Below are 13,039 nucleotides of genomic sequence, written 5' to 3'. Positions count from 1 at the left end.
GCTCATTCTGGTCAAACAGGTTATAATAATGGCTGGTGTGCTTATCACCAGAATGGTCCCTGAAGGGGAGAAGGTCCGGGCTTAGTTCAGGTTTCTAGGCCTGATGTCAGCCAGGACAGGCTCCTTAACACTAGAGCCAACTATGATGGTTCACACCTGTAGTCCTGGCACTTGGAAGGCTGATGCGGAAAGATTATGAGTTCAAGACTAGCCTGGGCTGCATAGGAAGACTCTTCAGAAGAAAAAAAAAATCAAAATTCTAGAGATTCAAGAAACCCTGCAACAAGGAAAGAAAACACCCAAGTAAAATAACCCCATAATCTCTTCTGCCTCCTTCCTTCCTAAAAGAACCCTTAACATGTGCAGTGCCCCATCTCCATCCACACAGAGGTCAGCTCCAAGCGAAGGTGATTAAAGTATCTATTATGCTCCTCCTCCTCCTCCTCTTCTTCTTCTTCTTCTTCTTCTTCTTCTTCTTCTTCTTCTTCTTCTTCTTCTTCTTCTTCTTCTTCTTCTTCTTCTTCTTCTTCTTCTTCTTCTCTTCCTCCTCCTCCTCCTCCTCCTCTTCCTCCTCCTCCTCCTTCTTCCCAGTTCTGGGGCTTGAACTCAAGGCCTGGGTGCTGTCCCTGAGCTTCATTTGCTCAAGGCTAGCACTCTACCACTTCAGCCACAGCGCCATTTCTGGCTTTTTCTGTTTATGTGGTACTCAGGAATCGAACCCAGGGCTTCATGCATGCTAGGCAAGCACTCTACCAACTCTGCCACATTCCCAGCCATAAAGTATCTATTATGTTTTAGATGTGAAGTATTCCCTAGAAGGTTCATGTGCTAAGTGGCTTGGTCCCCAGGTAAGGTATTAATGAGAAGTGATTGAACTGTACATTCTCTGCCTTCATCAATGGATTAACCCATTGATGGATTTGTGACTTGTTGACATTATTGGCAGGTGATGGAGACTGAGGAAGTAAAACATGCTTGGAGGAAGTAGGTAACTAGGGATAGGCTGTGAAGGGCATATTTTGTCCAAGACTCTTCCTACTTCCTGGCCACCATGAGGTGAGAAGCTCTACCCTGCCATGGCCTCCTTCCACCCTGATGTTAAGTGTTGCCTCAGGCCCAAAGTGAGGAGACCAAGCAATCATGGATTAAAACGTTTGAGACCATGAACCAAAATAAATCCTCTTCCTTTAAGTTAGGTATTTGGTCATCTTGATAAAAAGTGACTCACAGCAGTCACATTCCCCCATCCTAGTGCGTCAGGAAAGGACATGTTCCCCATTCTCAGCCTCTGTGATACAAGGAAGGAAACAAAAGTCCCTCCTTACTTTTCAAAGAACTAGAAACAGTGACTTCTCCTCCCACCAGACATGAGTGAAAAACATATCCCACAATTCTGAGAGGAACTTGCTCCAAGATGACAACACTGTAGGGTGGCAGGGCAGACAAAGAGCCACTGCAAAAGCTGATCAACAGCCTTTATTTATTTGTTTGTTTTTTATTTATTTAGTACTGCATCTTGAACTCAGGGCCTCAGAACTGTCCCTTAGCTTTTTTCTGCTTAAGGCTGGCTCTCTACCACTTGAGCTACAGCTTCACTTCTGGCTTTTTGGTGGTTGGTTAGAGGTAAATTTCTCACAGAGCCGGGTGCTGGTGGCTCCCACCTATAATCCTAGCTACTAAAGAGGCTGAGAGCTGAAGATAGTGTTCAAATCCAGCCCAGGCAGGAAAATCTGTGAGACTCTCATCTCCAATAAACTACTCAGAAAAGGCCAGAAGTAGTGCTGTAGCTTAAGTGGTAGAGCACTAGACTTGAGCAAAACAGCTAAGGGACAGCACCCAGTCCCTGAGTGCAAGCCCTAGGACTGGCAAAAATAAAGTCTCACTGACTTCCCTAACCAGGCTGGCTTCCAAACCACAATCCTCAGATCTCAGCCTTCTGTGTAGATGACAAGTGTGAGCCACTGGTGCCCAGTGTGATCAACATCTTTTAGCCCATGCATCCCTGTCTCTGGGCTTCCTAGAAGTTTGAGTTATTTGTAGCCAAAAGAATCCTAATTGGGGCTGGGAAGGTGGCTCAGTGGCAGAGTGTTTGCCTTGCATGCATGAGGCCCTGGGTTCAATTCCTCAGCACCACCTAAGCAGAAAAAAAAAAAAGCTGGAGGTGGCGCTGTGGCTCAAGTGGTAGAGTGCTTGCCTTGAGCTGAAGAGCTGAGGGACAGCGCCCAGGCCCAAAGTTCAAGCCCACAACCGACCAAAAAAAAAAAAAAAAAAAAAGAATCCTAATTACATTTTAAAAAATATTACTGGAGAAAACACAATTTATAAAAAAGGAAAAAAGAAAGATAAAGCTAGTATTCGAAATAGTTGAGAAGATATTGCTTTTTTCAGAAAGAACAAGCTTTTATGAAGAATAAATAACTAGTGACAGAATTCCTAGAAAATAAACCCATGAAATTAAATTACTGCGAGGCTCACATCTGTAATCCTTAGCTACTCAGGAAGATGAGATCTGAGAATCATGGCTTAAGGCCAGCTGGGCAGGAAAGTCTGTGAGACCTTTTCTTTTTTTTTCTTTTGTTGGTCCTGGGGCTCAAACTCTGGGCCTGGATGCTGAGCATCTTTTTGCTTGAAGCTAATGGTCTACTGCTTGAGCCACAGTACCACTTCTGATTTTTCCTGTGATTAATTGGAGAGAAGAATTTCACAGATTTTCTTGCCCACACCTGCTTTGAACCATGAGCAGTCTTCAGATCTCAGCCTCCTGAGTAGCTAGGATTACAGACATGAGCCATTCATCTCTAATTAGCCACCAAAAAGCCAGATGTGGAGCTGTGGTTCAAGTGGTAGAGTATTAGTCTTAAGCACAAAAGCACCTGGGCCCAGAACAAAAAGAAAAAATAAATTAGGGCTGGGAAGGTGGCTCAGTGGTAGAGTGCTTGCCTCACATGCATGAGGCCCTGGGTTTGATTCCTTAGTACCACATAAACAGAAAAGGCCAGAGTGGAGCTATGGCTCAAGTGGTAGAGTGCTAGCCTTGAGCTGAAGAGCTGAGGGACTGGTCTAGGCCCAGAGTCAAGACCCAAAACCAATCAAAAAAAAAAAGTGGCCAGCTCTACATTTGATTTTCAGCTTCTCAGAGCTGGCCCCAAAAGGGAAAATTTATATGACTTCTCTTAGTCAAAAGGGAAGAAACAGCAGTTCCTTAGAGAACTGTGTTCCTGGCAGTTAATTTGTATTTGAGAGCATACGTCATGCTGACAGATGCCAGTCATGCTGACTGACAGATGTCATAATGATCATTATATCATTATGATATAATGGCTTATGGAAACCCTGGGATCAGACTGCCCTTAAGTTAGCTAACACTTCTCAGCAATGTAGCCCCCTGTAGTATCGCTCTTCCTCATATTCAATTTCTTTATTATTGCACAAGTATTTGCTGAACACCAACCTTCAGTCTGGCTTAAGAATGTGGCATAGCTGGGCGCCGGTGGCTCATGCCTGTAATCCTAGCTACTCAGGAGGCTGAGATCTGAGGATCACAGTTCAAAGCTGGCGTGGACAGGAAAGTCAGTGAAACTTATCTCCAATAAACTATTCAGAAAAGGCTGGAAGTGGCACTGTGGCTCAAGAGGTAAAGCACTATGAACACAAAAAGGCTCCAGGACTGGCCAAAAAAAAAAAAAAAATAGAACCAAATGAAGTCTTGTTGTTCTCAGGAAAACCCTAAGTGAATCCTCTAACTTCACATGCTCTGTTGACCTCAAAATCCTACTCCTTTTGGACGTCATAGAGCTGGGTGACGATATATTATTAAATCCTCCACTAGCTTTGCTGTAGATAATTCTTCTGATAGGTTTGTGGTGATAATAGTTGCTTGGATTACTTTTCAGGCACTCAAAGGCTGCTTTTCTTGGGAACATCAACTCCTCATTTGGACTTTGAGGACATCGGAGGGTGACTGGAGGAAGAATGAGAGAGTTGACATCTTTACCTTCATATTGGGTCTTGTCCCCTTTCCTGCCTTAACTTTGGGTGAGATGCTACTCAGCTCTGCACGTCAACATGTTGATCACTGAAATGTTTTGTCTGAAGCTATATAATACAGTGTTAACTTGACCTAGAATTGCCTAATCTCTCTCTTTCCCCATCAAGGTTAAGACATCAGTCACAATGACCCAAAACCCAATGGTGAGGAAAGATGTGGAAAGAGGTGGCATCCTGGTTCATGGAAGCTTCCTGATTATTCAAAAAAGAAAATGCCTATCCTTCCACTCTATTAGCGTAGCTCTCCCTTATTATCTCTATTCTCTGTCTGTGACTCCTCAGCAACATCAAAAGTTGGATTGTGAGCAAAACTCCTTTTTCTCCATTCTTTGGCCACTGAATACAGTCTTCCTTTCTCTCAAATGCTCTTCTCATTGTTTTTTTCCATAGGATGAGCTTTGGACCTGTGTTCAGGAACAGCTGTCCTCCGGGAGGTGACTGACCTTCTCCTGAGGGAGACAGACTCTATAAACAAATATACCAGGAGGAGGAACCAAGAAGACATGAGGCCAGACTTTGGGTCATCAGATGGAAATTTTTTTTTTTTTTTTTGGGTCCTGTCGTGGGGCCTGACCTCTGGACCTGGGCGCTGTCCCTCAGCTCTTCAGCTCAAGTCTAGCGCTCTACCACTTGAGCCACAGCGCCACTTCCGGCTTTTTTCTTTTTGCTTATGTGGTGCTGAGGAATCGAACCCAGGGCCTCAAGCATGCAAGGCAAGCACTCTACCACTGAGCCACCTTCCCAGCCCCATCAGATGGAATTTTACTCTGAGTTAATGGGGAGCTATTGGAGGACAATGACTTGGAAAAGGACCCACAGAGACAAAGGTAGAAACAGGAGACCTGGGAGAAGGTTCCTGCCATGGTCCAGGTAACAGATGACCTAGATCAGGCTGATAAGAGCTGTGGAGAGAAGTGATCAGAAGCAGAATGTTTCTTTCTTTCTTTTTGTTTTTGGTCAGTCATGGGGTCTGAACTCTGGGCCTCGGCACTGTCCCTCAGCTCTCAGCTCACAGCTAGGCTAGTGCTCTACCACTTGAGCCATAGCACCCCTTCTGGCTTTTTCTGCTTATATGATGCTGAGGAATCGAACCCAGGGCCTCATGCATGCAATGCAAGCACTCTACCACTGAGCCATCTTCCCAGCCCCCAGAGTATCTTTTAAATGTGAAACCAACAGGGTTTCTTGGCAGATTGAATCAGAGGCTGCAAGAGACAGGATAGAGGCAGGATTTTGGCAAGACCAACTGCACCAATAGATAGTTCTGATCACCAGAAGATAGATAAGGGGCTCACTTAGCTTCCCAGGTTTCATGTAAAATCCACCACCCTTGAGAGAGATTCACACATTAATTTTAAAAAAGCATTTCAAGGTGTCACAAGTCTCACAGCTGAAAGTTTTATTAGAGATTTATTTTAGTGTAACAAAATAAGGTAGGGCCAGGTATCAGTGGCTCATGCCTGTAATCCTAGCTACTCAAGAAACTAAGATCTGAGGGACAATGGTTCAAAGCCAGCCAGGGCAAGGAAGTCTGTGAGACTCTTATCTTCAATTAACCACCAGAAAAACGGAAGTGGTGCTGTGGCTCAAGTGGTAGAACCTTGAGCCTTCAGCCTTGAGCTGAAGAGCTCAGGGACAGTACCCAGGCCCAGAGTTCAAGCCCCACCACCGACAACAACAACAACAAAAAGACACTTGCTTGGGTTGGAACGGTGGGTGAGAACTACTCAAAACACAGGGACAACAGGTGATTTGGAGACTTTCCTTAGCCAGATTTGCCTTCAAATTCTTTGTTTGGTACCAGTACTAGGGTTTGAACTTAGGGCCTCTTGTTCTTACTTGGCTGACGCTCTACCACCTTGGGCCACACTTCCACTTCAGGCTTTTTGCTGGTTAATTGGAGATGAGAGCCCTCAGGTATTTACGTGGCTGGAATGGCTTTGAACTGGGATCTTCAGATCTCAGCCTTGTGAGTAGCTAGGATTATAGGCATGAGCTACTGGTGCTAGGCCCAATTTTCTCTTTCCATTAAGAAGTTTGCAGCTTCTTAGGGTCTCAACGAAGGCAGACACAGATAGCCTCTGCATTGTAACTGGTTGTTTTTTAGTTTCTATTTCTCAGTTTTAATGTGAGAGTCTGGCCCCTTTAATAATTACTCATTTTAACTTCTCTGTCTCCTTATCTATCTACTCTGACTCCAGCTGATAGGGGAGGGCTGCGGGTTGCAGGGTGTATGTAAGAGTACATTTGGAGGGCTGGGAAGATGGCTCAGTGGTTGAGCGCTTGCCTTGCATGCCTGAGGCCCTGGGTTCGGTTCCTCAGCACCACATAAGCAAAAAGAAAAAAGCCGGAAGTGGTGCTGTGGCTCAAGTGGTAGAGCACTAGCCTTGAGCTGAAGAGCTGAGGGATAGCGCCCAAGCCCAGAGTTCAGGCCCCACTACCGGACCCCCCCCAAAAAAAAAGAAAAAAAAAAAGAGTGCATTTGGGGACATGCTGTTTGGTATGCCCACTAAAACAATGCAAAGATGCCAGTTTTTAAGCTTACAAAAAAGGTCTATGCTGAAGATGAAATTGGGGAGAAATCAACACTTGGGTGTGGTTTAAAGTCGTAAGTGTGGTGAGCTCACTTTGAGGGTGAAGAGGACTAATGCTGGTTCTATTATGTCATCATTTGTGGGGTTTTGTGTGTGTGTGTGTTGGTACTGAGGCTTTTTTTTTCCCGTCAGTCATGGGGCTTGAACTCTGGGCCTAGGTATTGTCCCTGTACTCTTTAGCTCAAGGTGAGCGCTCTACCACTTGAGCCACAGCACCACTTCTGGTTTTCTAGTGGCTTATTAGAGATAAATTCTCACGGACTTTCCTGCCCGGGCTGGCTTTGAACCTCGATCCTCAGATCTCAGCCTCCTGAGTAGCTAGGATTACAGGCGTGAGCCACCGGTGCCCAGCCTCAAGGTTTCTTTTATGGTACAAAGTTCTAAAATTATATTGTGGTTTTCGCTCTACGATTACACTAAAAGGCAATAAAATGTGTACTTTGTTTTACAGCTGGGCACTGTCCATTTTTTACTCAAGGATAGTGCTCTACCATTTGAGCCACACTCAATATCCGAGTATTTTTTGGTGGTTAATTGACAGTAAGTCTCATGGCCTTTCCTGCTTGGGCTGGCTTTGAACCAAGCTCCTCAGATCTCAGCCTCTTGAGTATGAGCCAAAGGTGCCTGGCTCACTCTGAATATTTCTTAAAGTCTAGAGTCTAGTTAGGTGTGGGGGTACATGTCTGTGTCCTTTAAATGGGTGGAGTACATCTCAATAAAGCTGTTTTAAACAGTAATGCTGGACTGGGCTCCAGTGGCTCACATCTGTAATCCTACTAAGGAGGCTGAAATTTGAGGACTGTGGTTTGAAGCCAGTCAGGGCAGGAAAAGGCTGTGAAACTCCAATTAATCACCCCCACTCCCCCAAAAAAGTCAGAACTATAGCTCAAAGCATTATCCTTGAGCACAAAAGCTCAGGGACAGTGCCCTGAGTTCAAACTCCTCGACCAACACCAAAAAACAAAACAAACAAAAACCCCACAGTAATGTTGGGCTGAGGACAATTCAGTAGTAGAGGGTTTGTTCAGAATTTGTGAGCCTTCAAGTTTGACTCCACCCTTTCCTGGGACTGGAAAAAAATAGTAGCAACGTTAGAATTGTCAGTTGTGGCAAACATGTTATTTTAAGATGTTAACAGAGGAAATTAAGTGAATTTAGAGTATTCTAAATTTTCTGCAAATCTAGAAGATTGGCAAAAGGTAAGCCCAGTCATAGGCGGAAACGGCTTGAGCACAGGGAGAGCCTATGACCACAGTGGCCCCCGGGGGAGGCACTCAGCTGGCCAGATGTGGATTTACTACACACTGGGGCTGTATCAAATGACCACAAACTTAGCCGCTTTAAACAACACAAGTTTATTATCTTACTATTCTTGAGAAGTCCAAGATGGTTTCACTGGACCAGCCTTCTCAAGGGGCTACGCTCTTGAAGGACTGGGGCAAAAAAAAAAGTGTACTTTTTGCCTTCCCCAGCTTCTCTAGGACACCTTGGCATACAGCCCTTTCCTCCATCTTCACAGCTGGCAGAGCAATGTCCTCCCCTTTCTTTCTTGCTGGGGGCCTCTCAACTTGATCTCTTTCACTCATAAGGACCACTGAGAAGACCCTGGTCCCACTTCAGTCACCCCAAATAATCTCAAAACTCACTATCGTTTGTCTGCAAGTTCTCTTATACCATGAAGGTAATATTCACAGGCCTGGAGCTCGGCACGTGGGTATTTTTGTGAACCATGATTCTGGCCACCCCCCAGTGCCATTGGAGAAGCTGTGAGATGAAGTCAAGCCTTGAACAGGTGGAGTCTGTAGTTGCTGCTGGACACCAGGAGCAGGAATCCTAGGCAGCCATCCACCATCAAACACGGACACTCCCCACTTCCCAAAACAGCCTGGATTGGTGGTGTACACTGGCGATCCCAGCTAGCTACTCAGCAAGTAGAAGGGGGGGAGATCCCAAGTTCCTGCCCAGGCGGATTTAGTAAGACTTTAATCTCAAAAACAAAAAAGCACAAATAAAAGGACTGGAGAAGGGGAGGGGTGGCAGGGGGTTGTGTGGCTTAAGTGCAAAGCCCTGGATTCAATCTCCACTATTTGAGGAGAGGGGGAATAGTCATTGGGGCTACAAAGGTGACCGCTGTATTTCTTTTCATTTCTAAACACTTCTGGAACCAAGGTATCTTTTAATCAAAGACACTTTCCGATTTTATCTGGAAGGATTTTCTTTCTTACTAACAGTCAGGTCTGACAACAAAGATGGCTTCTTGGGAGTCAAACTCTGGCATAGGCTGGCACTGAAAGGACCTAAATATAGAAGATGAAGGCCTCACAAGAGTATCGAGACCCCACTCAGCCTCAAACCGCCCCTCCCTCCCTGACTCTCCTTGTTTCTAGGCTGGTCCCTGCTCCTCTGGGACTCCTGGGTAGCCTCTTAACTCTGGTACACAGATCTCCTGCAACTAACCGTCTCCACAAAAGCCACACAAGATCAGCTGTTACCCCAGAAAGGTCAAGAAGGTGTCTTCTCTCTTCAGGAGTGCCCGAGTCACAGGAGTGAGGCTGCTCAGGGGTTTTCAGCTGATGGCATACTAGCAACACTTGGAGAGCTTCTAAGAGCCATTATCACCTGGGCACCAGCCAGCTCCCTCAGTCCCGTACAGCCACTTGGTTCAGCCACAGGGACACAGCAGAATAATCAATCTAACTTGGTACAAATTAGGTGGGGTATAAGGCAATACTGGTTGGGGAAGAACGTGTTAGTCCAGGCAATAAAATTACACCTGTCTTCCCTGCCTCCTCAACCAGACTCAAGAGTTCCTGGCAGCAGACCAGCCCAATCACCTGTTTCCTCCAGACATTAGCCCAGTAGTAGTCACAAGCAGGGCTTGGGAATGGAGGTTACAAGGTCAAGCAGAAAAGACTTTGTGGCCAAGCAAAGTCTGGAAAAACATGCCCACTGGGTCTGAGCCCATGGAATCACTGTGTGATCTCTAGCGAGTTCCTGCCCCCTCTCTGTGCCTGTGCAATGCATGGCTAGCCCCGATGGCCTTGAAGGGCCTTTCATGTACCATCACGGTTTGCACTTCACTTAAGAGGCGTGGAAACTGCCACGGGAGAAAGAGAAGCCAGATTAGGGAAGAGTCAGCTCAGTCTCAGGCTCACAGCGCTTTTGGCTGACGTCTACGGAGCTTGAGAAGGTGGGAGCCAGTGTGTACCATGCTCCTGCTTGCCCTCAACAGAGTCCTAAAGTCGTCCAGATAGCCTAGCCCTTCCAGGCCTTAAATCTCCACTTGGGACCTCTATCCCTGGGGGTCAAACAGACAGAGAACCTGAAGTCCCAAAAGTCAAAGACTCAAGAGGAACAGAACAAGAACTCCAGAGAAGACTGGAGAAGGGTGCGAGTGAAAGGATTTCTACACAATGAGCAGTTTGGGAAAGGGGACCTCAAGACACCTGATGGGCTTGAACTCTGCTACTAATGGGGGTCCACAAAGGTGAGGTGGTCCAAGAAATCAGAGAGAAACTGCCAAGGAGGAACTTCATGGAGGAAACACTCAAGGACTTAGGCAAGGCCAGAGGAGCTATGGCATACACCCCTGGCTTTTGGCCATCTGTGCAGCCAAGGATTTAAGGGAAAGGAAAACTGATTGAAAAGTGGCCTCCAATATCCTAACTGCTGAGGTCGCCGGGGCCTCCTCCACCATGTCCGGAAAAGAAGGGGGCCACTCAACTGGGCTCTCAATAGGCTCAAGTGTAGAGATCAAAGTCAATGCGTTTGGAGTTGTAGAACTGACCACCAGGGGGGTCCAGCTTCCGGCAATAAACACCGTCGGGGAAGTAGCCTTCGCTCACCCACGTCTGCAGGAAGAGAGAACAGAATTGAGAAGAACGACAGGAGTCAGGGGAGGGAGGGACAAGGCCAAAGGATATAGACAGGGGCTTACCTGCATCTGCGCACTTGTAAAGGGCCCATAGAGCTCAGCATCCCCTGTGTTCTCCCATTTATATTCCCACATTACATCCACCAGACCATCTCCTGACGACTCTGTTTCTAAAACAAGAGGCAAAGCCATTTGGGCCTCCAGTACCCTGCCTTCTCCCCACAGTACCCCTCTTTGGCCCTCCAAGCTCACCTTCTTTCTGGGCAGGGGTTGGGGTCTCCAGCTCCCCCTCAGCCACTTCCTCAGCGAACATGTCCAGGGAGGGTGGAGGGGTGGGGTCAGGGGCTCCCTGGGTCCGGCACCCTAACCCCTTTAGCCGCATAGCCAACCGTTCCCTAGTTTCCTGGTATACACCCAGGTTGCCTCGGGCCACCATCTGGTCAGCCAACCCGGAGAGCCGGTCAAGGCGTTGGGGGGAGCTAGGCCTCCCTGTCCCCTTGCTGCCTCCTTTGCTGCCTCCTCTGGCCCCCAGACGCCTCAGTGCCCCCGCTACTGTCTCCCTTGGCAACAGCAGCTCTAAAAGTCCCTCTAGGAGGGCTTGGGCACTCATTGGTGTCTGGCCCACACTGTCCTCATCCTCTGAGTCTGAGGCTTGTCGCTGATCAGGTGGCCGCTCCTTGATCTTCACCTATAAAGGAAAGATAAAGAATTATTTCCTGCTGGGTGCAGGTGGTTCATACCTGTAATCCTAAAAGATCTAAGGATCTCAGCTTGAAGTCAGCCCAAGAAAGAAAGTCTGTGGGACTCTCACCTTCAATTAACCACAGAAAGTCAAAAGTAGAGCTGTGGCTCAAGGGGTAGAGCACTAGCCCTGAACAAAAAAGCTCAGGGTCAGCACCCAGGACTGGTCAAGCCCCAGGACTGGCACAAAAGAAAAAAAAATTCAAGCCAAGCTCTGGTAGCTTATGGCTATAATCCTAGTTTACACAGGAGGCTGAGATCAGGAGATCATGGTTTAGGGAAAAAAAGTCTGTGAGACTCTTATTTCCAATTAGCCACCAGAAAACACTAGCCTTGAGTGAAAAACCTCAGGGACATGACTAACCCCCCCCCCAAATTCCTATAAACCTCCACTGGGGCCCAGGCCCAGTACTTGCCATCCCCAGGCCTCAGTTATGCCAGCCCCTGAGCCACACCCAGTCAATGTTGTCCAGCCAGCTGTCTCGGATCTGAGCATCCCGGTTCAGGAAGTAGTTGCCATCAGCATCGAAATGGCCTTCTTCCATCTCTTCTTGCAGGTTGAAGGGTGTAATCCGTACACCTCCTTCACTGGGGAGTGTGGCTGCTTCCTGACCTGTATAGAAAAGAAGAAAAAAAAAAGGTTACCCTACGCTAGGTATGTAAGACAGAGACAGGCCCCTGACCTTTCCTTCTAGCAGAGTCCATGTTTACTTTTTTTTTAAATTTATTTTGGTACTGGGGATCGAACCCAGGACATTTCACTTGCTAGTCAAGTGCTTTGCCACTGAGCTACTTCCCAGCCCTCAGTTCTTGTATATAACTCACCTTCTACATCTTCCGAGGCCAGGATGTCATATTTTCTGGACCCCTCATCATCATCATCCTCCTCATCGCTGTCCAAAGAGTGTTTGCCTTTGAAGCGGCTCCCAGGGCCCCCTGCCCCAACCACAGGGTCCACCAGCTGTCAGTAAGAACCAGCAGTGAGACAGGCAGATTACTGATGACTTCCCAAACAGCCCAACATCTGGACCCAAACTGAAAACCATTCAGACCCAGTACTCAGAGAATGCAGGGAAACTCTATGATACACAACCCCTTTCCTCCTCTTCATTCAGGCTTGGAGTCCCGCCCCCGTACGCTTTACTCCCCCGAAGGCAACGTAGATCACTTCACCTTCTTCTTGGGAGCACTGTTTTCATTCTCATCGTCCTCATCTCCCACACCTTGGAAAGTCACTTTCCTCTTTGGCATGACTGGCAGAGGGGGATTTCTTCAAGCTGAGTCCAGGAAAAGGATGCAGAGTAAGGAAACTAGATAAGGAAGGGACTGACCGCGAGAGGGCCCCCGGGACAAGCATTGCTCCTGGTGAAGAGACAGGCCTAGCTCGGGAAGGGAGCACTGAGAGAATCGCTGGGCCTGTGATCCTCCCTGAAGAAGGGAGTCGGGCTTGCCGAGTCCTGACAGGCTGACACGCCCCCTCCCCCACTCCCGGACCCTCCAGGCCCGGGTGGACCCGGGACCCGGCGCCCCAGCCGCTCCGCTTCTCCCCACGCCGACTCCCATCCACGTGGTGACTCCCCCAGCGTCCCGGACTGTTACACATCACACCAGCAGCAGAGCCACGGGCACTCAGGTAGTCCCAACTGCCCGCGCTCACCTGGGATCCCACGGGGAGGTGGAAGAAGAAAGGAAAGATGCTTTCTCCAAGGCTACATCCGGGGCACCAGGCCGCCATAACCCGGAAGAGGATGGAGGAAGGCGCCAAAGGAGACCGGAAGTGGCT

At 47.7% G+C, this 13,039-nt stretch overlaps 1 protein-coding gene across 2 annotated transcripts; it reads right to left on the bottom strand.

Annotated features, from left to right (window-relative positions):
- Positions 1-7,977: 7,977 nt before the first annotated feature.
- Positions 7,978-13,031, bottom strand: LOC138814975 (CD2 antigen cytoplasmic tail-binding protein 2). Of its 2 annotated transcripts, none has more exons than XM_070004141.1 (7): positions 12,914-13,031; positions 12,430-12,533; positions 12,082-12,217; positions 11,712-11,869; positions 10,768-11,203; positions 10,579-10,679; positions 7,978-10,492 (listed from the first exon to the last, which is right to left on the bottom strand). In XM_070004141.1, the coding sequence occupies exons 2-7, from the start codon at positions 12,505-12,507 to the stop codon at positions 10,382-10,384; spliced, it is 1,020 nt and encodes a 339-aa protein (XP_069860242.1). In that variant the 5' UTR covers positions 12,508-12,533; positions 12,914-13,031; the 3' UTR covers positions 7,978-10,381. The 2 variants fall into 2 exon arrangements, with proteins under 2 accessions (XP_069860242.1, XP_069860241.1); XM_070004140.1 differs by having other exon boundaries at positions 10,579-10,685; positions 12,914-13,029.
- Between the last annotated feature and the right edge of the window lie 8 nt (positions 13,032-13,039).

The sequence above is a fragment of the Dipodomys merriami genome, unplaced genomic scaffold (genome assembly GCF_024711535.1).
Source record: "Dipodomys merriami isolate MVZ:Mamm:240054 unplaced genomic scaffold, mDipMer1.0.p SCAF_62, whole genome shotgun sequence".
NCBI lineage: Eukaryota > Metazoa > Chordata > Mammalia > Rodentia > Heteromyidae > Dipodomys > Dipodomys merriami.
This window is presented reverse-complemented; position numbering and strand designations above follow the sequence as displayed.